The following is a 25,515-nucleotide window of genomic DNA, read 5'->3' as shown; positions in this document are numbered from 1 at the left end:
CTGTAATAAAAAGAAATCAAGTATATATTTATTGATATTGATTGGCATACTTTTTTCCATATATATTTTTAAAGAAAATCAAATATGATCCTATCCTATATGTGATTTGCTGGTGACAAAATATTCTTTTCCCAATGCATTAAATGTACTATATTTCATATTTCATAATTTATATTTTTGTCAGTTTTTTTCCTTTCTAACTTCTCCCCCATGGGTAACTCTTTTCTTAATGCCTTTTTCCCAATGAGACTTTCTTATTTATTAAGCATTAGAACTATTGTTTTTTTATTTTATTTTATTACATTACTAACTAGAGTGCAGAAGGAACCGATGTGACTATTTGTCCACTAATTTAGAGCCCGTTTGAATTTGACTTATCTTTGAGCTTATGAAAATAGTTTATGCAAATAAATAAATTTTTATTTTAATTTATAAGTTTTTACTAACAAAAATTGTATCTCTATAAGATGTTTTTTCATAATCTACCTTGAAAAACTTATAATAATATATAAAAACTTATTTATTTGCATAAGCTTAAAAATAAGTCAATTCAAACGGACCCTTAATGTTCTGGCTTTCAACACACTCAAGGACTGTTTTCTTCACCAACAGTATGTTAGTGATGGCTGTATTTGGAAATGAGTTCTTCTTTTCGCATCCCCTGAGTTTCTTACGAGTTTCCAATTTTATCCCTCTCGTTGGTTAGGTAACGAGTGTGTAAAAGTGCAAAACCTGGGAAAACATAGTTCACTACTAAAGTAACGAACTGAGTTTGCACTTTAGTTAGCGGCCCTTATAAAAACATTTTCATAGGGGGTGAAGGAAGGGTGAAGGAGACAAAAATATTAGATTTTATAAGGTTCGCTACTTAAGTAGCGAACTTTTTTTTTTCTTCAGTTTTGCACCCCCTTGAGTTTGCTACTTAAGCAGCGAAGTGTTTTCTTTTTTACTTTCATATTTTCACCCCCTTTAGCGAGGGGTATTTTTGGAATATCGGGAGCGCGCAAGAAAAGTCAGGAGACTCGAAAAGAAGTTCTCTTTGAAAACATGACTTAATCGGCATGTTTTGCCTCTAGAATTGATGTTATTATACTCTTGTGCAGCTCAACATAGTCTTCTGTTTTAGTTCGGCGCATCCAAACCGTTTGGATAGACTTATTTTTTGGCTTATGAAAAACGGTTTATACAAATTAATAAGCTTTTATGTTAATTCATAAGTGTATTTGGTTCTTTTGTTTTTATATTAGGGATTGAACCCTAGACTAAATAGTTAAAGAGGCGGAGTATCTATCACGTGTTTCACAGTTTGTCAAATTGATTTTAGTTCAAAGTAATTTGAAAGTGAAGGTGGATTTATCAGGTAAAAGTGAGATGGAACATAAATTTGAGTGGAAAAATTGTGTTTGACGTAAAAAGATACAAATCCAAACTTAAAGCTAACAAACAAGTTAAGAATATAATGTTTATATTCCATTAATCCCAACTCGAACCAGAACTAGCTATATCTTATTCAGAGCACACAAATATAATTACAATGCTATTAGCAAAAACCAGTGACACAAAATACAGTAACTAAGTTAAGAATTTATGTTACACAAATTGGTTTACTCAAAATAATGCTCAATAGAGAGACAATATACCAGTCACATTAAGGGGTGTCCAACAAATAGCAGTTAAGCATAACCATGCAAGCCTCAGATAACTTGTCTACCAAAGGACTTCAGTCGTGTGAGGTTCATTTGTGTATCATCTCATCACCAATAGATTACTTAGCACTAGCACAAGCAGAGGATTTCAGTCATGCGAGGTTTCCCATCAATTCACTGAACTAGGAATAGGGGACCATTCCAATGAAACAGTTTCTACTAGTCAATAACACTTTCACTGTTCTTGAGGACCTCAAATACGGTCAAACATAGAAGTATGAAGTTGAGTAGTGAAATGTTAGAGCGAACATGGACCAACGATGTTAATTTGTTACCTACGATTAGCATTAACCAACCTCAATCCACTTTTTACATCCTCACAATGCTTCATGTGATGATAAAGGGAAGTAAAATCAACTGTGTTGTTGGCCCTACAGGCATATTTGGGAGGATAATGGAAACAAGGCTCCATGGACATTGCTCGTTGACAAGGTGGATTTGGGATGGTTTCCCCATATGCCCTCTTTAGAATCCATGGCTTTAAACCTCCAAGACTATGGGCAACATACCCAAAAGTAGACTTGGGGCTTGTAATCAATACATCACACAGACTCAGTAGATATATTTCTGTCCATGCTTTAATATTGTGCGTGTCATTATTTGATTTTTGACGCCCTTCGTGACTTGGCTGATAAACTTTTATTACCTCACCGGTCACAGTTGTATTTGCCTTATACATAGTCCTCAGCTTCTCACCATATTCAGAATATAGAGATGCCACTAGAACAGCTTTTGATGTCTGCTTCTTCAAATGAGATGTTGCTGTCTTCTGCGCGTCCAATTCGGGCAACAGCTTATGCTGAAGGGTGCAGGCTAGAATTTCATTGATAACAGTTGTATGCGGTACTTGGTGAGTGTTATATACTCTAATCTGCAAGCCAATTTTCTCATTTGCCTTGGCTAAGTGCGCCTCGTAGAACCTGGTAATTAGTTCCCATGCCTCATTGGATGGTTGAAAAAGGTAACGCCCCAAATGATGAAAAACAGTGTCTTTGTCAGGGAACATTTTGCTTAGTTGTTGTTGAAATGATGGAATCATAAAAAGAGAAGGGACAAAATATTGATCCGACGACAAAATGAGAACAGGAACTTTGTGGAGAAGACCTTGAGTTTGATCACAATGAAAGAAGTTGTTATGACGAGCATCATGGGAGTGTTGTAGATTAAGAATAAGAAATTGCGGCAAAAGTTCGTTTGATCTGTTGTTTTTGTTGCTGCTATTGATTAGCATGGTTTCATATGTTTGAATATGTTTATGATCTTTCCAATATGGAAAGTTCCTGGGCAATAACCAGGAGGAATGAGGAAATGGGTCACAAAAGAGACCAAACATGTCAATCCCAAATTTGACAAGTAGAACCCGGTCTGTAAGGATAGCATAAAGAAATGCTGCAGCCAAGGTTATTATCCTGTTCCCCAATCCATTGGAAGGTGTCCAAACAAGGTATTTGCAATCATTTTTGCTAAAATTTTTTGTACCCTTTTTTGTGACTTTGGCGTATGATTTGGTATGAGGTCCACAAGTTGTATGAAGAAGTTCATAGTTTCGTAGCTTGGATATCAAATATGCACAAGGTTTATAAGGTGAAGGTTTGCGGTATAAGTAAGATTGATATCTACTCAAGCAAGATGGTGGGTCAAATGTAGAAAGTAAAAGTCCATCAAGGAATCGGTCATTATTAGGAATGGTAGTAGAAGAAGATATAATAGATGTAGTATCCTTGTTTTGGTTTTCAAGGGAATCATTTTTTGGAGCTGTAGATGTGGAAATTAAATAAAATAAGCATGATAATTAATTGTATAAGAAATTTAAATCCAAAATTGTAATAATGTTGATTTCACTCTCACCCTAAGTTATGGTAGTTTTGAGTACCATTAATTATAGTGTATATCTGAACTAACTAACTAACTAATGTGAAGAAGCAGTAATGATGATGGTATATGTAAGTAAGGAAGAATATTGAAATTAAGAAAAAGAAGAAGAAAGTGTAATAATGCTGCTAACCAATAATGATAGCCACTGTTTGTGATGCGGCGTTACTCTGAGTCTGATGAGGTGGTTGTTGTAATTGAAAGTTGGTTCCCGTAACATTTTCTGACAAGAAGACAACAAATAAGAGAGAAAATAAAATGTTAAAAGAATGAATTAAAGACTTAGTGAATAGATAGATAGATAGATAGAGTGACTGACCCGGCGGTGAGTCTGTAACAATAATAATGTTGTTGTGATCTTTGGGTCGTTCATCAGATTTGAAGCTGAAAAGAGAGATAGAGTTGTAGTAGTTGTTATGGTGAATGAGGAGGAGAGTGAAAATAGAGAGAGTTGTTGTTATGGAAGCCAGAACAAGTAACAATAATCTCAATTTATCCATCAATCAATCTGTCTGTCTTCTTCAACGCGCGGGTGGGTCGGTGGGTTCAGATCTTCCCTGTCTTGTGTTGTGTTGTGTCAATTTCTATTTTATTTTGATTCATTGATCGATTGATTGATTTTTTCTACTCTACTTACACCCCAGATTGACTAAAATATCCTTACAATAAATTAATTAAATTTCCAATACAATCCAAGAAAAACCTTAAGCCTTCTTCTTGCCTCCATCTCCTGCCTCCTTAATTCACACCATAAACATCAAGCTGTCGTCGCCGTCACGTTCATCTCGATCTACACTTCTCAAACTCAATTTGAAAGGTATGTTTGCCATTTCTTTGAGTTTAATTGTGAATCTGCTGCGAGTTCCTTATCAAATTAGGTTGATTTTGAGTTCCATCTCTCGATTTTTATTTTTTGGCTTTGAAGTGGTTAACATGAATTCAATTTTTCTTTTGTTCAAATTAACTTGGTTATGCATGTAATTTGTTGGAGCTAAACTAAATCCAAATCCTTCCCAATTGATGTCATCAGCTTGATTATTTTCACCTATACCATTGCATTTACTTACAAAAATGGTTGATCAATGAATTGAAAATTGATAGTAATAGCTTCTAAAAGAAAAATTGCACCTTTCAGAACCTTAAAATTGTACCTTTCAAATTTATTTACTCTGTTTCAATGGTTTTAGATTGAAAAAAAAAGAAGAAGTAAGGAATAGTTTTAAATTGGTTCGGCACACCACTTTGTGGACAATTTAGAACTCAAGGAACAATCACATAATTAATAATGTGAGAAAGAATCCTAATAAACACTCACACTTTTTAGTGCACTTACCCCTCACGGGTTTAGGGTTCTTCCAAAGCCTATACTTTCCGCTTCTTTCACAAGCAAGAATTAGCTTTCTCCTTGTTCCAGGTTTTGCTGTGACTCTTTCAGACCTATAAATCACAACCGCAACACCATTTTCCTTCCCAACTTTTTTAGCCCATTTCAATAAATCACCACGTCTAGCAAACACTTTGTCAGTGGTAAATACAACTGCAGAATCTACTAATTGTGCATTTTGAGGTTCCACTCCATCTCTAGGTGCGGCAAAATTTTCATTTTCCATGTCCATTTTCTACAGAAAGAAAGAAAAAGGAAAATTAAATCGATTGAAAATCATGTGTAAGTTGTAGAAATCTATACTATAAGCAATGAGAGTTTACATAGATTAAAAAAAAAAACTAAAACGAAATGTAAGTGTGAACTGAGTTTACATAAGATTATGTGAATGAATTGAGTTTACGTAGTTATGTAAACTCGGTTTACATGTTCTTATGTAAACTGAGTTTATTTAAGTTTACGTAAACTTAATTAACCTAAACCCTTAAACCACCGATGTAAGTCTGACCTAAGTTTACTTTACATAAGTTATGTAAACTCAATTTACAATTTAGCATTAGCGGTTCATCGTGCAAGATCATTGTGCAAGAAAACTCAGTTTACATTCACTAACCTAAATAATAAAACATAAAATTTACTATGTTAGGAGTTCATCGTGCAAGAAAACATGAAATTTAGACTTAGGTTATGTAAACTCAATTTATATTCACTAACCTATGCAATTATGCAGGAAATCATCATGAAATTTCCCATAAAAAATAAATAGACAATATCATAAAATTGAATGAGTATAAACTCACTAACCTCTTAATAAAAAATACCTTCAAATTCAATCTTTAATTGAAATGAATGACACATCAATGAGATTTGTGAGAGAGAAAAGTTTATGTGAGAGAGAGTAGTGAAGTAGAAGCATTAGAAATAGAATAAAAGATGAGAAATTGTTTTTAAAAGTTTAAATAAATGACAGTTTTGGTATTATGATTAAATTTTGATGAAATTTGGGTGTAACTAGATTTATTTGGGGTGTGGGTAGAAAAAATCTTTTATTTTATTCTTTTATTTATTTATTTGTTGTACAATTACCATAATACCCCTAATAATGAATGACTGGAAAACCCTATTCTCTTCTCTTCTCTTGTCTCCAGCAGAGCAGACGGCTTTTGATTGTTGACAGATTCTTCTTCAAACCACAAAAAACGCAGCAAAGGTATCCATCCATCGATCGATCCCAATTGGAATTGGGCAGAAGATTCATTCATTTTTCAACTCTAACTATTTTACTTTCTTTCTTTTTCTTACAGATTGATTCTTCAAACGCAGCTATGAAGGTCATGATGAATGTAAATGGAACATCATCCTCTCTTTATCTCGCACTCTACACAGACGTCACCAATTCTAAGTTTGTCTTTCCAGCCATTTCGAATTAACTTCTGTTCTGTGTATGCTCATATATATACTGCGTATATACCAAACTTCGCTCAACTTAATTATTATTATTATTCTTGCAGGGAACTATTGGAAACTATGCAAGCTGGGACATTGGACCCAGAACTTGCATTCCTCAATGCTTCACTTGTCTGTATTATTAATTATTATTCTCTTCTACTAATTTTACTTCCTTCTCTCTCTCTCTCTCTCTCTCTCTCTCTCTCTCTCTCTCTCATAACATGCTCCTCTTATGTTGGTAGTAATCAGAGCTTCCTAATCATGTTGTTGCTTCTACCTACGTATATTTTTAACCACCACTGTTTACAATGCTTCTTTCTCATGTTACCACTGTTCCTTCTCAAATGCACCAGATTCCAGATATTTTCCCTCTTCTAGCAGCTGCACACAAGACACTTGTCCTCAAGTCACGGGACTCCTTGACCACACGAACTCTTCATTCAGAGCTCGTTTACAACTACTCAGGGTCCAAACATGTAAAATTATCTCTTTCTATTTTACCTGTCATGTTATTATGGTTCACACTTCCAATTAGAGTTACTAATTTCAACATGTCTTGTGACTAGATTACTGAATCTTTAAAAAGATGTGGTATCTCTGAAACCACAACTTATGTCCTTGCTGCTCGATTTGATGCTACTCCTGATGAGGTGACAAGATTCTACAATAAAGTACTGGACCTTTTTTCTTTTTCCTGTCACTCACATAGCTAAAATGATATATGTATCTCTTTACCAGATAAAAGCCATAGAGAAACTCGTCATTGGAAAAGAGATCGATCTGGAGGAGCTGGAAGGGAGAGCTAACCAAGCCCAAATACAAAAGGTTTGTGTTGTGAGGGCTCTTATATTAATTTGCATTTTTCTTTTTTGTGCCAACTAGCATATTCAATAATTTGTTATGTTTCAGCATTACAAGATATCTGCCTCGGAACTTGGAATATCATCACTTGCAGATGCAATAACTTGCCGTATAGCTGCTCGTGATGCCTTGTAAAAGAATGACTGTGATCTGCTTGTATGCTTAGCTTCTAGCCTTATTGTGTAAGAATGATTTAGATTTAGTGGATTTATCATTAAACATTATTTATCATGAGATATTATGGCATCATTTGATCTATGAAGTTGACTTCCATCTTGTTGCCAACTGTAGTCTATTCATATAGCTGAAAAAGAACACTTTGTAGTCGTTGTAGAAATAGGAAGTGTGAGAATAAGAGTTATCACACGATAAACAAGAGGATAGGCTTGTGCTTTTTTAGATTTTACAAACCAACGGCACAAATGAATATAGTTTTCCAATTCTCCAAAATTAGGATGCTTCCAGACATGATCTAAGTGTTCAAACCATGTCCTCAATTGTAACATCTCATACAAAGTCTCTTGGGTAAAATTTCTTTATATCATATGTTATTTCTAAATCATTGATATTCTAAAAAGAGAATTCAGGCTTTGATTACCGGAGAAAATAAAAGATCGGTTGCGAAACTGGAAGAGAGGGAGTCCCATACTGTATGTATGTACTCTGAATTTGAGATGTGGTGAAAGTTAAAAAAGCACTGTTAGAATTGTTTAGATTTATGTTATGGTTGTTGTATGATCATATTCAACAATTTAATCTGTTCCAGTTTTATTTTAGAGAAATGCTTCTTATCGCGAAAGTGTAGCGAATTACGTGTCACCTATTAGTCAAAACACCCCTTCTTTTCCCTATGAAATTTTCTCATCTAAAATCTTCATTCTCAGATTTTGGACTGGTTGTTTCCTCTCTCTTTCATGATTTCTCTCCTAAACTCTTGTAATCAATTGAGGTCTTTTTCTATCACCTCTCAAGGATTGCCTCTTTTCTCCACTGGATTTTGTTTTTTGCTTGTTTGAAAGAACTGTTAAAATGGGGTTTTGGTAAGTGAAGATTTTGATAACAAATTGGGTTTGGAAAGTCTTTGGTTTGAGGGTGTATCCGTGGAGATGATTGGTGAATTGTATCCGTGGTGATTCTTACTCTTTTGTTCAATGTTTACTGGGTTGTTCAACAAATTAAGCTCAAAACTTGCAGGACTGTGGTTGATATGGTGTTCTGTTGAAACTTACAGGGCATTGTAACTTTTGGAATCACTTCTGGTTCATGATGGTGGGAGCAGAAAGGGTTTGCTGCATTTCTTGTGTAAATGGAGTTTTAATAATTTGCATAAAATTTGATTTTGTTTATCTATTGACAGTTTGACACCTTAAAAACAATTAGGACTTTGAATTTTAGAGGACTTGCAGTTCTCTAATAAACTGTGACGGTATATTTTAACAAAACAACAAGGAGTAGTAGTTAGTAGTATAGGAGTATTGTATAAGAGTACACTAAAAAAGAGTATATAATACGTATTCGTGAAAATTCGCTAAAAATACATTCGCGTTATATAGCATAGCTGTTTATTTTATTTTTAAATCTCAAAATGTGTTGATGCATACTGGACTGGACATAGCTAGTGAGTGGAAACGCCTGATAGGCTTGACGCTTGGTGGATTATAAATCCCTAGTGATGGGGAATATTGTACACATTTGTATGGAAGGCTAGACGCTCAGTGGCCATGGAGCGTGTAACCGAACGAAGGGTTGAAACTGACCGACCACTTAGTAATCCTAGCATAGAGCGTGCCTTAAGCAATAGAGGGGCGATCACCTCGGCCAGTATTATTTGGGGTATCTTTGCCACATGGTACTAATCATTAATAGCCTCAATATTCTCTTGTTTCTCCTTTACACTCCTTTCTTTTGTTTTTTGGTACAATACTCTTTTTTTTTTGGTCCAGAGGTACAATACTCTTTTTTGTTTTTTTGTTGATAGACGAAATGACAAAGTTATTAAAAACTCACACACAAAGTGGAGTGACCGGGGTTCGAACCCCGATTCTGACGTCCGACACTAGCAATTTCAGCATTTCTGCCGGTTGAGCTAGGATTTGTGGACAGGTACAATACTATTCCAATTGTTGAAGAATGTGATACAAATTTTTAGAATATTAAAAGTTAAAAAAAAATGACAATGTACTAGTATTAGAGAAAATTAAAATACTAATGCTTAGATTGGTCATATAAATCCCGATCATACTTTTTCTTTTACAAGTGAAGTGGAGTTATGATATGGATGGCATTTGTGAGGCCATCTCAAAGGTTAAAGTAAGCTCAGATTTTAATAGAGTAGAGAGCAGAGATTCGGGGAACTTTAATTTAATCCCTTATCATGCTTCCTTTATGTCTATTGCCATGCACATGATGAGGCTGAATCTTGTTGCAGATTGATTGTGGAGAGTAACTTTGTCATTGTTCATACCTTTCTCCATTAAGTTTCCACTTTATTAAAGTGCTCTCTCTCTGGTTTGGTGGTCATCGATATAATCTACACGAATGAACTGGTCCTTCGGCGTGGTGTTTTACAAAGAAACTTTCTTTATTTTTGGAATATGATCATGTGTTTGTTTGGTATTATATTGAACGCAACTTAAAATTCAAAGTATTATTATGTCTTCAAATTCAATATGCTTTAGTAGTATCAAATTTTCTTGTTTTATTACTTTATCACTTTCGGTACGTAAGTCCGTAACTGAACAAACATCATCTAACTTTCAAATTTTCTTATTTTATCCAAATTTTGTTAAAAGTCACTTTGTCATCGCTGCCTAAAATTTATTTTGTAAAATTGATTCTGAGTTACAAATAAATTTAATTTAAAGTAGTTTATGTTTAAATACATTATCATAAAGCAATTTTTTTACTCAAACCATAAAAGTAAACTAAACAATAAATTTGAATGTAAACCACCATATAATATCTATATTTTTTTTTGGACAAAATCTTAACTTTTAGTTAGGATTTGTTCATGATTTATACTATTTCATTTAACTTAAAAGACAATCATTTAAAAACTTGTAAACATTTCAAAATTAATTTTATTTTATACATCCAAAATCATTTTTTTCTAAAATCAAACAATGCGTAAAGTCCATATCTCTTTCTATTTATTTTATTTATTATATATTAAAAAAAATACAGCATTATATATTTATTCAATGTCCCTGTAATATTTTAATGTACATATATCGTTGGTGTAAAGTAGGTTAACACTTGCGTCAAAAAAAAAAAAAAAGTCTATTACTAACATTCAATAAAAATCTTCCTTAAAAAATTCAATAAAAATCTATTATTCTTTTATATCACACAATTAATTTTAAACTAACTATATATGAGTCCGTGATACGACAACTTAATGAATTTTTATTGGATGTCAGTATATTTTACACGATTTTGCATATCCTTTAAATCTAAAAAAATGGATGGTAATTTTTTAAGATAAAATAATAAATAATAAAATCCTAAAATAATGTAACTTTTAAAAAATAATAATTCTTATAAAAAAAATTAATAATAATAACAATAATAAATAATATATTTGCATGAAAAGAACTTTGGTGGGATATAGTATAAAAAAAAAACTTGAAAGGAACCGAACCCCACAATAAAACTAAATTGAACTCAAAAGTTTTGCTCTCTCTCTCTCTCTCTCTCTCTCTCTCTCTCTCTCTCTCTCTCTCTCGGTTTCTGCTGCTGTGCTTGTGTTCTGTTATTCATTCATTCCATTTTCATTTCCATGGATCACTTCTTCGTTCTGATTTGCCCTAATTCTCCATTTGTACGCATCTCTTCCCCTTCCCATTTTCAACTCTTTCATTTTTTTTATTCTTAACCAAACCAACACTTATCACACTAAACCTCAACCTCATAAATAATCTTAAGCTTTTAACTTGTCAATTTTTTTCCAAATTCTAACGTTAATTATAATCTATATTCTTTTCATGTTACTCATTATTAGCTATTATTTCATTAAAGAATATCAAACTACATTTTTTGTGAAAATTTCAATAAGAAGAATAATCATATTCTGCATTTTAATTGACTCCAAAACTTACTTTGCTTTATCAATGTAACTTTATATTAAAGGCTTGTCCGGTGGTGTCTGATATGTGTCGGTGTTGGACAATTTCTTCCATTTTTTAAATTATTATCCGTATGTCAGTGTCTGTCCAGTTTTCATGCCTGACAAATCCGTGATGGAATATTACAACATTTATGATCATGGATGTTCTTTGCACTCTCATCATGCATTTCACCTTTTTATGAATTGTCATGGTTTCCAGGTATGGGATGGAAAAGGATTCTCCGAGTGTTTTGAAGACATATATCCTTATTATTTTTTTAGATTCTACTTGTTTTAAGTTTCTGCATGTCAATTTTCCCCCCTAGTATGATTTGATTTTCCTTAATAATGGCCACTGTTTTAGATTTTGCAGTGAATATAGTGACTATTGTTATGATTGTTGTGCTTGGATTTAAACAAAAAATTGACGGTCGAGAAGCTCAGAGATCATTCACTCAGGTACTAGTAGCTGATCTTGCGATCTTAAAGGGTTTTGAGAAGGCACTAGAAAACTAGTGCAATGAAAAATTGTAGAAAATTCATAATCTGCCCTGTTTTCTGTTCACAACACAGTTCTTTGCAAGCCTTCAACTGTTATCCTTGATGATACTTTGAACTCCGAAGTCTGAACTGTGTTATGTTCAGTAATAAAGCTCATAGATTGTCCATTAACTGTTAAACATTGTTGAAATTAACTGAATCACACAGGAACAAACAAGTTATTACTAGTATCCCCACAAATTATAGTATCTATGCTATATACCTGAGGTAATTATGTCCATATTTGGTGTTTTTGAAATGAATAAAGAGAAGACTCTGCCAGAGAAATTTGTCCTGGATTTTGTACCAGCCGTTGGAGCATGTTTTTCAGTTTTGGAAATAATTTTTCTGCTGAAGAAAGAACATGATGGTCACTTTATTGGATATCATAAGTGGTTATGTAGCTGTTCTGAGTTGTTGGTGTGGGTAAGTTTCCTAATTTTGTAGTTGTCAGCTACAATGTTCTGAAGAGTTTAATGTATTAGATTTCTTGTGATCTAAATCTCCACTTACGCCTATATGCAGGCAAATGTCATTCTCTTTACGAAATGTGCAAGCAGAAGTCATACCATAGTCTTCAACCGTGTCCTATGTTTCTGGTGGATTCTAAAACCAATATTGGGGATTTTTCATTTGATAACAAAGTTTCCATCATTGGAGGTGCTATTATTTTATGGCTTGTATATTTTGGGCATGTCAAGTTTTACCTTTATTACTAGTAATATTTATTCATTTTCAAATAAATCTTATACCATATGTTAGATGTGTGAATGAGTTGTTATAATTTTCATTTCAGGTTTCAGTATGCATCATGGAAAGCTTAGTTGTCCTCTTGAATATCTCATTTGGCATAGTTATCAATGTGATCAGGATAAAGAGATCATCTTCCAAAAGCAGGTATATATCAGCCTGTCATTCTTACATAGTTACTTTCTTTTCAAGATTAGTGATAAGCATTAGTGAAATTTTAAAAGATGGTAGACCTGATATATCTCTTTCACATACGCAAGTTACTTAAGCCCATGTACTTTGCCTATAAATTGTTAGCCATGTTTGATGCCTAGCTATCCTAGTATGCTGGATGCATTACATGTAATTGTGCTTATCACTTATCCAAAATGATTTGATTTTATAGTGGTACTAAGAAAAGTTCATTCATTTGATTGTCTACGTCACTTAGTAGAAGCAATATATGTTTTGCTTTCAAAGTATATTGAAAGCTCTTGTCTGAATCTGCTGCTGCCATAATTTTAGTTTATTGGAAGATCCACTTCTTTCCAATGGAGGGGACCTTGAGGAAGGTGGCAACGATGACCTTGTAAGTACATGTCAATTGTAATTCTCTTCGCAAACTGTGTTACTCTTACTCACTTAAGAAAATTAGTTTATGATATATATATATATATATATATATATATATATATATATATATGCCAGACTATAATTGTTAGATTTGAATACAATGTAATTCTTGCATACTGTTTTGTTTATACATTGAGGAGTGGAAATGTGCAAAACTCTTGTTGAATTTGACATCGTCAAATCTAGTCATAAACTTTCAACTCTGGCAATTAAATATTTAAATCCATTCACTTTGAAATTGTGTCAATAGGTAGCTTATGCTTGATGAAATTGCTAAATTTAAAATTGAGTTCAAAGCATGAAACTTTTAACATGGAACCAATGTATGGGTTGACAGTAAATTTTTTAATTTAGGAGTTGTATGGATATATATAATTTCACTAACCAAAAATAGATAATATAAAAGCTGTTCAAAACATTTTTCAAACTTGGTGGTTAATTACCAAATCAAAAGATGGCAGGTTTATTTGCCAAAGACCCCAAGTTGAAAAAGGCTGCACGCAGTCGCATATCCCTTAAACTATTGTTTCCTTAGAGTATTATCTTGTTGAAGTTTTCTTTAGTTAATGTGTCCGATCATATTCTTCTTTAATGATTCGGCTACTCTTTTTTTTCTTATTTGGTGCATCCTTTCTTTTAAATATTTCACTTGGTGCGATATTTACATACAAATAATAACTTGTCTATCATTCATCTTAAATGTATGGAGTTCATTGATGTGGTTTCTTGTGTTTGTTGTAACCTCCTTACATACTTCGAAAGCAATAATGTGGCTTGTATCTCCTGTTGTTGACAAGCTGCTGAAGACTAGATGTGTAGTAAAATTATGATGATTTTGAAGATTTTAATTTTCTTAATAGATAATTATGTGTTTGGCCTATTTTTTAAGCAAAAAATAATGCCTTTTAATGTTGTCTAATCATTACCTCTCTTTTATTTTATTTTTCAATGTTTAAAGATTGATATGCTCAAATTAGTTAAACTTTCTTTCTGAAGGGAAATAATGGTAACTTTTTGGATTTTATGACTTTCAAATTCATAAGTCCCGTGATGAATCAAGGTGTGCTAAAGCAATTGGACTCTGATGATCTTCTGCCGCTACTACCTGATATGAGTCCTTCTTACTGTCATGATATAATTTTGTCCAGTTGGCGAGCTCAAATGAGTAATAATGGTTCAAGCCCTTCCTTATTTAGAGCACTCTGTAATGCATATGGATTGCCATATCTCTGCCTTGGTTTATTGAAGGTACTTTTCTAAACCAAATCACAGTTTCCATCCCTGTGCTAGGTAAATCTAAGTTCATAACACATTGAAGCTTGCACCTTTGCTATTTATATATTTATTATATATGCTTAATCTTCCTTCTATAGACTGTTGGCTGTTGTAACAATGCTGTCTTCGAGCATTTTTTTTAATGTATCTAAACATATTTATTAGAAGAAAGCAATTCTTATCAATACCCAAATAAACACCAAAAAAATCTGTCCTATATCCCAGTTAGCAGTTCTGATACCTTGATGTGTTTTAAATTTATAGAAGAAGCTGAATGGGTTATCACTTCAGTTTAATGGTGTTGACACCTTGACAGTTGAATTATTTACTCTTTGTTCACTTGTGGAGAAACAGGATTATTCCAAATGATATTTAGTCCTTATCCCGTCTTTGTTTATATTGACTTGCCTTTTGTGAAGTAAATTCATGTCAATATTAAAAAACCACTACCTTGCCCAAGAAGAAACCAAAATTATAATCTGACTATGTGTTGTTTTATTTTATTTCATTTCATTTGTGCTCTAGAACTACAAAGTATTTGAAATTCTTCCAGGTGATAAATGATGGTATTGGTTTTGCGGGGCCATTGCTTCTCAATAAGCTGATCAAGTTTCTTCAGCAAGGTTTTGAAACAAGGCATAGTTTGTGTTATTTTTGCTTGCATCTCTAGCTTTATTTGTTCTCTTACTTGAAATGCTTCTCCATTATATCACTTTCTTTGTGCATAATACTTTTATTTCGTAATCCTTGATGCATAACTTCTTTTGCCAAACGACACATGGTAACAGCAGTAATAGTCCCCCCCCCCCCCCTCCCTTTCATTTTGGGGAATGTTTTTTCTAGCTTCGTATCAGCCAATTCGCACATAAAATATGGGTTCCATTTTTGTTGCATCTTTCAGGTTCAGCAAGTTGGGATGGGTATTTACTTGCACTATCCTTGGGTATCGCATCAATAGTTAAGTAAGTTTGGTTATTCATGTTTATATAATTCAGTATGGTTTTTCTCTTGTTTTTCTTCTTGTGTTTTATGTTTCTATTCTAGGCTTCACATATTGTTTGTCTACTTATTGCTGCTACTGTGGATGGTTTATCCTGCACTATATCAGAGTAAAGATTTATGGACAAACATCTTTATGGGGGGTGATCGATTGATTTGTTCAAAACTTTGTGAAATTATGTTGGTGCATTCGATATATAAAACCATTGATAGGCAGGCCTCCACATAAAAAGCTTACACTTCTAATAGAAGTGGTTAGGGAAGAGTACAATTAGTGGGAGGATTAGGTAGCCTCAAGAATGCACAAACTGAAACAAATATGGGCCAGTGTTACTAAAATTTCCACAAACCTGTCCAATCTCTGCAAATCAGATATTGAAACCCCCTTAAAAAGTAACCGTGTGTAGAATAACAAAGAGAAAAGATTCTCTTAATGAACCTCCGTGCAGGTGTGGTTAATGCATTTTATTTGTGTTGGTCAATATTTTCATATTGCATTTCTCTGACTTCGAGTCCAATGTCGGATCTATATGGATTTATATAAGTTCTTTAATGCATTTTTTTTGCTGCAATTACCAATTGCAATTAGTAAATCAGTGTCCTTCTGTTCTAGATCTTTTCTAGATACACAATATACTTTTCGCCTTTCCAAACTGAAGCTAAAGCTGCGATCTAGTATCATGACACTAATCTATGAGAAGGTATGCTAAAAATTTATTGTCTGTACATAATAATGAAATTCACATGTTGTCCCTCTCCTCCTAAATGATGATGTTATTGGTGCATATATATATGGCTTCTACAATTTAGCAAATTCATCTAAAACGTGTATATTGATGTTGCTTCAAGTGTCTATATGTGAACCTAGCAGAGCGTTCAAAATTCACAAATGGCGAAATTCAGACATTTATGTCGGTGGATGCTGACCGAACTGTCAACTTGTGTAATAGTTTCCATGATATTTGGAGGTACTCCCTTAATTTTCAAAGTATTCTATCAAACTGTCTTTTTCCTTATCTTCTGAATAGTCCCACAGACATATTTTGTCTAGTAAAAGACCTTTCTGAGTTATTAGTTGTATGCAATAATTGAGGTTTACCTAAATGTATTTGATAGAATTCTTATTCTTGTGAACTGGAAACCATCTTCTGTAGTTTACAATTGATTACAAATCATGAATGTTAATGTTTTAATAATGTTTAACTTACATATATCTTAATCACACTGTGGCTTTATTGTTTCAGTCTTCCTTTACAAATTGGAGTGGCGCTTTATCTTTTGTATACTCAAGTCAAATTTGCATTTGTGTCTGGATTAGCAATAACCATTTTATTAATACCAGGTAGAACTATCACTCTAACAAAATTTCAGTTCATTTTTAATTTGTTTTTCACCTACTTGTGTGCATTGGCAACTGAAATGAATTCGTAGAGAAATTTATACTGTATCAATAACTGAATTTGTTTCATACATCCTAATATTTAATTTATCAATTAATTATTATCATCAACAAACATGCATTACTGCACTGCACTCACTGTCAGATTCTTATGAACGACATTCCATGTGGATGCAAACCTACGGATTTTGTGAGGGAGAGAGAATGTGTCAAACACATTGCACTATTTGAATCTTATTTAAATTTAATTTAAAAATAACATGTCAACATTTCCTGACACTCGAGTGATGTGACAAAAGACACATCACAACACTAAGTTGATAACCATCCTCTACAATGCAGTTCCCATTCTCATCAATAACAGCTATCAAAATTGAATACTTTTAAACAATAAGAGATCCAAAAGTCCAAAACTAAACATAGACTAAAAACTCATTTTAATAGACAAAAATATATTTAAGTCTTTATTTATTAAAAAAATGTGGTTATTATTGAATTTTAATTGATGCAGTGAATAAATGGATATCAAAATTGATTGCAAGGGCCACTGAGCAAATGATGAAGGAGAAGGATGAAAGGTATCTATACACTATTGCCTTTTCCATTAGTAATAATTTTTTTTCCTTTTTCTTTGGGGAAAGTGTTCTCCTTTGCATTTAGGGGATCCTTTATCCTCCATACTCATTACTTCTTTTGAGGCTTCCATGTCCTCATTGAGTCTTGTTGTCTTCCCTGAGATTAAAAGTTTATTATTCTTTTTTCGGATTTTACTATTTCCCTTCATTCAGTTGGACATTAATGGACGGATATGAACCAAAGCTGCTGGTACATATAATATTAACATTATGCTTTTTCCAGGATTCGCAGGACTGGGGAACTATTGACTTATATTCGCACTTTGAAGATGTATGGATGGGAGCTTCTTTTTTCAAGTTGGTTGATGGAAACAAGATCTTTGGAAGTCAAACACTTAGCTGTAAGATTTTTATGTAAAAAAAGGTTATTGGAAGCTGCTAATCCAGTGTCTAAGAATGGCATAATCAAATGGAATACTTACCTTTTCTTCTTAGTTTATTTTGATTGTCATGTTTCATCCATATTTTACAGACTCGAAAATACTTGGATGCATGGTGTGTATTCTTTTGGGCTACAACACCATCACTATTTTCTCTTTGCACATTTGGACTGTTTGCATTGATGGGACATCAACTTGATGCTGCAACGGTATGTTCGAACATGTTTTACCTAATCTTCCTGACAAGTTTTTCTTCTTTTTTTCATTTAATTATTTTTTCCTGTCAGTTGTTTAGAAATTTGACGTGGTCGAGGAAATCTTAATTGCAGGTTTTCACTTGTCTTGCTTTGTTTAACACTCTGATTTCACCACTTAATTCATTCCCTTGGGTGATTAATGGGTTGATTGATGTGAGTCTCCTACATTCCATGAATTTATATCAACAAAAGTAACTTTGTACACATTCATTAGTGATTAGAATGAAAAATATCTCTAACTCCACCGTAGGCCTTCATATCCTCCAGACGGTTGAGTAGGTTTCTCTCTTGCCCTGAACATAGACGCAAAGTGGGAGAGAACAGTTCCTGTTCATCATCATTCCCGGGTAAGCAGCCTGATTCTTTACAAGATTTAGCTGTCTCTATGCAAGATGCATGCTGCTCTTGGTCAAGTAGTGATGAACAAGCATTAAATATGGTGTTGAATCATGTGACTCTTAGCCTATCAAAGGGTTCCTTTGTTGCAGTTATTGGAGAGGTCAGATCCTTGTTTGAATTTCGTCAATGTCTTTTACCAATAAAATAAAAACATTTTTATAAGGAATAACAGTGGATATCCACTATAACATTTCAACAACACAATGATAATGGATATTTGAGATCCTTAGTTCAAAATATGAGAAATAGGTCGTGATTCCTATCACTTAGTCATCTGTGTCTGTCGGAATCACCAGTATTTTTAGTATTTCATAATTCAATTTGATAAATGAAATGGAAAGAAATGCATTTCACCTAATATCTGAAGCACGTCCATAGTTGCATTTATTTCACTTAACTGCATATGTTCAGGTTGGTTCCGGTAAATCATGCCTGTTATATTCAATTCTCGGAGAAATGCGGCTTGATCATGGATCTATTTATTCCAGTGGATCTATAGCTTATGTCCCACAGGTTTGTATGAAAAAATGCTATATACTTAGCCTCATAATGAAATTTCTTATTTATTTCCCCATAACTACAGGTCCCTTGGATTATATCTGGAACAGTACGTGACAATATATTATTTGGGAAAAGCTATCATCCTGAAAGGTATAATGCCTTCAACAACCCCATCGTTTTTATCTAATTGATGCTTTATGTGAACTTGATCTTTACAAACATGTTTTGAACAAAAGAACTTGTGCTCTTCCCCGTTATTATCTTCCTGCTGTAAGCAGGTATGCAGATACAGTAAAGGCATGTGCATTGGATGTCGATATCTCATTGATGGTTGGTGGTGACATGGCTTATGTTGGAGAGAAAGGAGTGAACTTATCAGGTGGACAGAGAGCCCGTCTTGCTTTGGCAAGGTGCTAGCGTCTTTTTTGCATTTCATTGTACTACTTTATTAGTGGTTCTTAAGCCTTGATTATGCTGAAGAAAAAGAACTAACTATTGTCCAATTGGCAGGGTATTGTATCATGACTCAGATGTTATTATGCTTGACGATGTCCTGAGTGCAGTTGATGTACAAGTTGCTCGGTGGATCTTACACAATGCCATTCTTGGTCCTCTTATGAAGGGAAAAACCCGATTGCTCTGTACCCACAACACTCAGGTTATTGTGTAGTCGCTTCACAATTATTTTATGTGTGCGTATGTGCACGCGCACGCCAAATTTTTATATATAACATTTTTAAAGTAATCCAATTTTTTTTAATCTATCATGAGATATATCAAGATTAGTGTTATATGCATTTTTCAAAAATATAAAATAAGAACTATTTGATTCTAAACTTATTTTTGTTTAAAATCTTATTGAAATCTGACACAAATAAGCAATGTAATATATAGTTATTTTTAAACAGTTGGATCATCAACAACCACATATTGTATCTAAAGTTTTTAATGGTATAACAGTTAATGTGTTACACCGATATAATCTGATTCCTCCTATATATGTGTGTGTGTGTGTGTGTGTGTGGTAGAAGTTTATTTATATACAGATTTTTTTTCTTGACACAATATAAGGATTAGCATAATGATGTGTCTAATTTATATGCAGGCAATATCTTCTGCTGATATGATTGTTGTATTGGACAAAGGACACTTAAAGTGGATGGGAAGTTCAGCTGACTTTCCAACTTCTTCATATACAGCATTCTCCCCATTGAATGAAATGGATTCAACTTCACATAATCAGAAATCTTGCAGCACAAATTCTTCTGTATCCAAGGAGCAGTCTCTTCCTGATAGAATTATCATGGATTCTCTAGAGGGAGCAGATGGTGTAATTGAAGTTGAGTTGAGGAAGGAGGGAAAAGTTGAACTTGGTGTGTATAAGTGAGTATAAACACATTAGCTGTTGATATCAGTCATGTATGGGGAGGTTATGTTGTCAATTTCGTAAGTCATCTTTTGCGGTTTAAATTGTTCATTTACATTTTAATGCAGGAACTATGCTGCTTTTACTGGTTGGTTCATTGCCGTTATTATATGTCTATCAGCTATTCTGATGCAAGCTTCACGTAATGGAAATGATTTATGGCTTTCATATTGGGTGGATACCACAACGGAAGACGGTCAAACAAGTTACTCTATGTCTTTCTATCTGGTAACGGGCTGATTTGTAGTGATCATTTTCATAGTACTTTTCTTGCTGGACATATTGTTGATGGACTAAATTTTTTTGGGCACTGTGTGTCTAATTTAAGAACTACAACAATATACTTTTAATCCAAAAATTCATTTTAATAAGTAATGCTGTGAGAATTTCTTTGTCAGAAAAATCCATTATATATACAGTTTGAAGTTCCTTTTATTTTTTGTAATTTGGAATCCCCTACTATCATCCTGTAAAGATCACGGTGGAAATATTAATCAAGCTTAACTGAAAGTTCTTTTTTGATGCTCATAACATTAGTCACTGTTAGCTACTAATACTGAATGCAACTTTCTAACTTTGAGATGATAATTAATGCCCCAGACTATACTATGTCTCTTTTGTATTATGAATTCCCTTTTCACATTGGTGAGGGCATTCTCTTTTGCATTTGGTGGCTTACAAGCGGCAACTAAGGTGCACAATAGACTACTCAGCAAGCTTATCAATGCACCTGTGCAATTCTTTGATCAGACCCCTGGTGGAAGAATACTGAATAGGTTAGATTATGATGACTACAGGCCTTAGAAGATTATACAAATATGAAATTTGTAGATTTCATGATTTATAATGTTTTGTGCAGGTTATCTTCAGATCTCTATACAATAGATGATTCTCTTCCATTCATTATGAACATTCTCCTGGCTAATTTTGTAGGACTGTTGGGTATTGCAATTATTTTATCTTACGTACAGGTATTCATAATATTTTTTGTTTTTCTTATGAACTATGAAATTTTGAAATTTGCATCAACTTTATCCATCATCAGTATGTTTTTATATTTTGGTTCTCTGTAGGTCTTCTTCTTAGTTCTGTTATTGCCCTTTTGGTATATCTACAGTAGACTTCAGGTATTTGTTTTGCTTATTATCATTTTCATGGATTTAAGCACTCTGCTTGTTTTAGCTTTCAAGTTGTAAAAACACTTTGGAATTTTTATGTTATATTGTATGGTTCAGAACTCTTCATGATTGTGGAGTAAGAAATAGGAGTTTATAATGCTTCAAATCAATTATTTTGGAATAAATTGAATTTTAAGTTTTTAAAACATTAATGACTTTTTAACTTAGTATGATAGACAACATTCAACTTATCAATGCACTGGTTTCAGTTCTTCTACAGGTCAACATCGAGAGAATTGCGAAGACTGGATAGTGTTTCTCGCTCTCCAATATATACATCCTTCACCGAAACACTTGATGGATCATCAACTATTAGAGCCTTTAAATCCGAGGTAAATGTATTTGTATTTTACAGAAACAATAATAACTGCATATTTTTCTTTGTATTGTATATATTATTTCATAGATCACTACAATTATAGGTAAGGAGTGTCATTGAATGAGTTCCATTTCCTACCACTACCATAATTTAAAAGCTAATTTAATTATGAATGTGAAGGCTGCAATTTTTTAACTTTGGATCATGTGGTCGGACAAACTTGTGTCATGTTGTAGTACTTTACTGAAAAGCTTAACTGTTAAACAACGGACAAAAAGGGTTTCTAACTTAAGATGTGATGATAACAAGGTTTATGGATGAAAATTAGCTTTTTGTTTAATATCTTTTACTTATTATATCCATGATCCATATGAAAAATTGGTGCATGGAATAGGCCTACTCATACAGATTATTATATTTTGAGTTTCAAAAACCCACTTTAACTGTGTGAAACTTCTTTATAGAAGCTTTTTTATCCACAGCCAAAGATTTTACTCTTGATAAAAAAAATTAAAATAAAGTCCAAAGATTTTACTTATTGAAGTTTTGTTTCTTTGGTCATCTCAGGGCATCATTTTCTTAAAGTGTGGTGTGTTGAAACTTCCACGCTAGCCTTTTTTGTTTTTGCAACTGTTTAACTCTGGTGCAATGGTCATTGTGGACAGGACTTCTTCTTCGCCAAATTTACTGACTACGTAACATTATATCAGAAGACTTCCTATACAGAGATAGTGGCGAGTCTGTGGCTTTCCCTGCGTCTTCAGGTATATGGCTTTTATTTTGAGTTTACTAACATTTCAATCAAAGAAAGTATGGTGATGTACAATTCGCAAAAACTATTATTCAATGTTAGCTTTGAACTTATGAAATATGGAATATCAATTGTTGCTAATAATAGCTATTTTATTCCAGTTATTAGCTGCATTTATCATCTCATTCATAGCCCTGATGGCTGTTGCCGGGTCACGTGACAGTCTGCCTATTAACTTTGGCACCCCAGGACTGGTTTGTGTGTTTTCCTTTTAGCAAATATGTGACTTGATCGACTGACTAATACAAAAGCTGAACATGGCACACTTTAAATTTTTTCAACAGGTTGGATTGGCCCTCTCGTACGCAGCTCCAATTGTGTCTCTGCTGGGGAGTTTTCTAACAAGTTTCACTGAAACAGAAAAGGAAATGGTTTCAATTGAAAGAGCCCTTCAAGTATGAATAGACTCATTATCTCGATTAGTATAAAGATGTTTAGACTCCGACATTTATCAGACATTAAATGTTTTGTAGTACATGGATATTCCCCAAGAAGAACAAGATGGATGTCTATACTTGAATCCAGATTGGCCAAATCAAGGAGTTATTGAATTCCAACATGTTACTTTGAAATATATGCCATCTTTACCAGCTGCGCTCTGCAATCTTAGTTTTAAAATTGAAGGAGGGACACAGGTAGAGCCTAAGTCTTGAATTTGTTCTGTTTTCTTATAATCTTGAATGATATAGTAGCTATGCTTAATACCTTCTACATGGAATGTAATCAGGTTGGAATAATTGGAAGAACAGGTGCTGGAAAATCTAGTGTGTTAAATGCACTTTTTCGTCTTACTCCAATATGTGCAGGCTCCATCACAGTTGATGGCATGGACATTCGAAATATTCCTGTGAGAGAACTACGAACACATTTGGCTATTGTTCCTCAGAGTCCATTCTTGTTTGAAGGATCATTAAGGTACGTAATTTGAACTTTATTTTGCATAATATATTATTCTTACTATCTTTTTGGGAAAGAATTGCATTGGCATTGATTTTCATTGCACCTATATTTCATGTCTACTTGATATCCTGTATTTTGAATATCTTCAAAATTCTAGGGATAACCTAGATCCATTCAAAAGGAACGATGACTCAAAAATTTGGGATGCACTGGAGAAGTGTCATGTGAAAGAGGAAGTAGAAGTAGCTGGAGGGCTGGATATTCTTGTAAAGGAAGGAGGGATGTCATTTTCAGTTGGCCAGCGGCAGCTTCTTTGCCTTGCACGTGCACTTCTCAAATCTTCAAAGGTAAGAACGATCACAATTTAAGAGAATTAGTTTGTACTATATATTTTCATCATTGTTTAATTTTTCTAATGATAATAGTATATCTTCTTATGCAACATCTTCATTATAGCTCGTTTTATCATCCAAAGGAAAACGTTTCTAGATACTATGAATGAAAATATCTCAACATAATATAATATGCCTCTTCCAAATCTAATCAATATATTATTGTGATGCGCTTAGGTTCTTTGTTTGGATGAATGCACTGCCAGTGTCGACATTCAAACTGCTTCACTGCTGCAAAGCACCATATCCAGTGAATGCAAAGGAATGACGGTGCTCACAATTGCTCACCGGATTTCAACTGTCATAAATATGGATAACATTCTAATTCTTGATCATGGGAACCTGGTATGTTTTATTTTCCTGTCTTAATTATACTTTTAGTTCACTTACTATAGTCATGTCTCATGTGTGATTTTGGTCTCTTAACCTTGCAAAATTTTTACATTCCATATTCATGGGAGAAGTAGAAAAAATGAGTTACATATCATTTCTTAACTTGCTATGTGCGTGTGTAGTGGTTCGTCACATTTTAACCACATTATGAGAATTTCATACAATGTTTGTGTATTGGCTGTCATTCAAAAGTTCCCTTGAGGCTCAAGTTATTCACCAAACATGAAGTAACATCAGTTTTTTTTTTCTTCTCCTTTTCAAGGCTGAACAAGGAAATCCGCAGATTCTTCTGAAAGATGGCACCTCTATATTTTCTAGTTTTGTAAAAGCTTCATCCATGTAACCATGGAAGGCAGCTAAGGTTGAGTTTAGTCTGCTGTTGGTCTTTAGTTATACAAATATCATATTTCATTATCAGTAAAGAGGTGTAAGACATGATTCACTATGGATTTTGAGTTGGACTGAAAACGGATGGTCAACAACATCTACCGTAAGAAAACAAGCGTTTCCGACTTCGGTGCTATTATCAATGATTGCAGACGTATTTTATCTACAACTCTTGTGAACTCTCATGTTAAATTCATTAGGAGATAGACAAATGAAGTTATCCACAATCTTGCTAGGATGGTTCTGTCTTTAGCTAGTTTTCACTTTCCATATTTTTATCGATATTCCAACATTTATTCAATCGATTATTATAAATGAAATTAGCTACCACCACATTAAAAGCACTCCTTGTTGTCTTCGTGAACTTAGCTACCACCACATTATTTGCATCTTTCACTGCCGTAAATAGCCCCTAAAATATTAGGCCCCTAAATTCTTGGGTTGTAGGTTGTTGCACTCCTTGCCTAAGTCCAGCTGTCCAGGGCTGTCGTGGTGATCTTTATATACATTTAAGTTTTACCGTACAATATTTGTTAACACACTATCATTCTAAATTGTAAAAATTTGACGTATCTGTGTATCTCT

The 25,515-nt window shown here is 33.5% G+C and overlaps 3 protein-coding genes across 6 annotated transcripts; 2 read left to right on the top strand and 1 right to left on the bottom strand.

Annotated features, from left to right (window-relative positions):
* Positions 1-1,383: 1,383 nt before the first annotated feature.
* LOC123899835 (probable fucosyltransferase 8) lies at positions 1,384-4,135 on the bottom strand. Its single transcript, XM_045951068.1, has 3 exons — positions 3,898-4,135; positions 3,712-3,801; positions 1,384-3,461 (listed from the first exon to the last, which is right to left on the bottom strand). Exons 1-3 carry the CDS (start codon positions 4,076-4,078, stop codon positions 1,978-1,980), a joined length of 1,755 nt encoding a protein of 584 aa, XP_045807024.1. The 5' UTR covers positions 4,079-4,135; the 3' UTR covers positions 1,384-1,977.
* A 110-nt stretch (positions 4,136-4,245) lies between these two features.
* LOC123899840 (EKC/KEOPS complex subunit Tprkb-like) lies at positions 4,246-9,370 on the top strand. 4 transcript variants are annotated; one of them, XM_045951077.1, is made up of 9 exons: positions 4,329-4,395; positions 6,111-6,172; positions 6,267-6,364; positions 6,474-6,540; positions 6,765-6,887; positions 6,978-7,061; positions 7,150-7,236; positions 7,321-7,454; positions 9,251-9,370. In XM_045951077.1, exons 3-8 carry the CDS (start codon positions 6,288-6,290, stop codon positions 7,405-7,407), a joined length of 525 nt encoding a protein of 174 aa, XP_045807033.1. In that variant the 5' UTR covers positions 4,329-4,395; positions 6,111-6,172; positions 6,267-6,287; the 3' UTR covers positions 7,408-7,454; positions 9,251-9,370. The 4 variants fall into 4 exon arrangements, with proteins under 4 accessions (XP_045807032.1, XP_045807030.1, XP_045807033.1 ...); XM_045951078.1 differs by lacking the exon at positions 9,251-9,370 and adding an exon at positions 8,504-8,802; XM_045951076.1 differs by lacking the exon at positions 9,251-9,370 and having other exon boundaries at positions 4,246-4,395; positions 6,114-6,172; positions 7,321-7,557.
* A 1,611-nt stretch (positions 9,371-10,981) lies between these two features.
* LOC123899834 (ABC transporter C family member 13-like) lies at positions 10,982-25,274 on the top strand. The gene is made up of 36 exons (XM_045951067.1): positions 10,982-11,092; positions 11,598-11,638; positions 11,734-11,836; positions 12,188-12,343; positions 12,443-12,577; positions 12,714-12,814; positions 13,172-13,235; positions 14,276-14,527; positions 15,108-15,177; positions 15,456-15,516; positions 16,167-16,254; positions 16,403-16,521; positions 16,798-16,895; positions 17,464-17,530; positions 17,811-17,928; positions 18,060-18,176; positions 18,297-18,377; positions 18,475-18,723; positions 19,035-19,136; positions 19,207-19,274; positions 19,403-19,534; positions 19,635-19,782; positions 20,230-20,507; positions 20,619-20,778; positions 21,151-21,326; positions 21,410-21,521; positions 21,624-21,677; positions 21,938-22,060; positions 22,713-22,811; positions 22,960-23,052; positions 23,143-23,253; positions 23,332-23,493; positions 23,586-23,773; positions 23,916-24,105; positions 24,328-24,495; positions 24,806-25,274. Exons 1-36 carry the CDS (start codon positions 11,051-11,053, stop codon positions 24,884-24,886), a joined length of 4,407 nt encoding a protein of 1,468 aa, XP_045807023.1. The 5' UTR covers positions 10,982-11,050; the 3' UTR covers positions 24,887-25,274.
* The last annotated feature ends 241 nt before the right edge of the window (positions 25,275-25,515 follow it).

Source organism: Trifolium pratense, linkage group LG7 (assembly GCF_020283565.1).
Source record: "Trifolium pratense cultivar HEN17-A07 linkage group LG7, ARS_RC_1.1, whole genome shotgun sequence".
Lineage (NCBI taxonomy): Eukaryota > Viridiplantae > Streptophyta > Magnoliopsida > Fabales > Fabaceae > Trifolium > Trifolium pratense.
This window is presented reverse-complemented; position numbering and strand designations above follow the sequence as displayed.

Excerpts from the sequence above, each read along its gene's own strand:
- LOC123899835 (XM_045951068.1), bottom strand. The coding sequence starts at position 4,078 with ATGGATAAATTGAGATTATTGTTACTTGTTCTGGCTTCCATAACAACA. Across the intron at positions 3,802-3,897 it reads TGTTACAGACTCACCGCCGG|AAAATGTTACGGGAACCAAC; the intron begins GTCAGTCACTCT and ends TCTTCTTGTCAG. Across the intron at positions 3,462-3,711 it reads AACAGTGGCTATCATTATTG|CTCCAAAAAATGATTCCCTT; the intron begins GTTAGCAGCATT and ends CCACATCTACAG.
- LOC123899834 (XM_045951067.1), top strand. The coding sequence starts at position 11,051 with ATGGATCACTTCTTCGTTCTGATTTGCCCTAATTCTCCATTT. Across the intron at positions 11,093-11,597 it reads TTTGCCCTAATTCTCCATTT|GTATGGGATGGAAAAGGATT; the intron begins GTACGCATCTCT and ends CATGGTTTCCAG. Across the intron at positions 17,929-18,059 it reads TGGAAGTCAAACACTTAGCT|ACTCGAAAATACTTGGATGC; the intron begins GTAAGATTTTTA and ends CATATTTTACAG.
- LOC123899840 (XM_045951077.1), top strand. The coding sequence starts at position 6,288 with ATGAAGGTCATGATGAATGTAAATGGAACATCATCCTCTCTTTATCTC. Across the intron at positions 6,365-6,473 it reads ACAGACGTCACCAATTCTAA|GGAACTATTGGAAACTATGC; the intron begins GTTTGTCTTTCC and ends TTATTCTTGCAG. Across the intron at positions 7,062-7,149 it reads TTGATGCTACTCCTGATGAG|ATAAAAGCCATAGAGAAACT; the intron begins GTGACAAGATTC and ends TCTCTTTACCAG.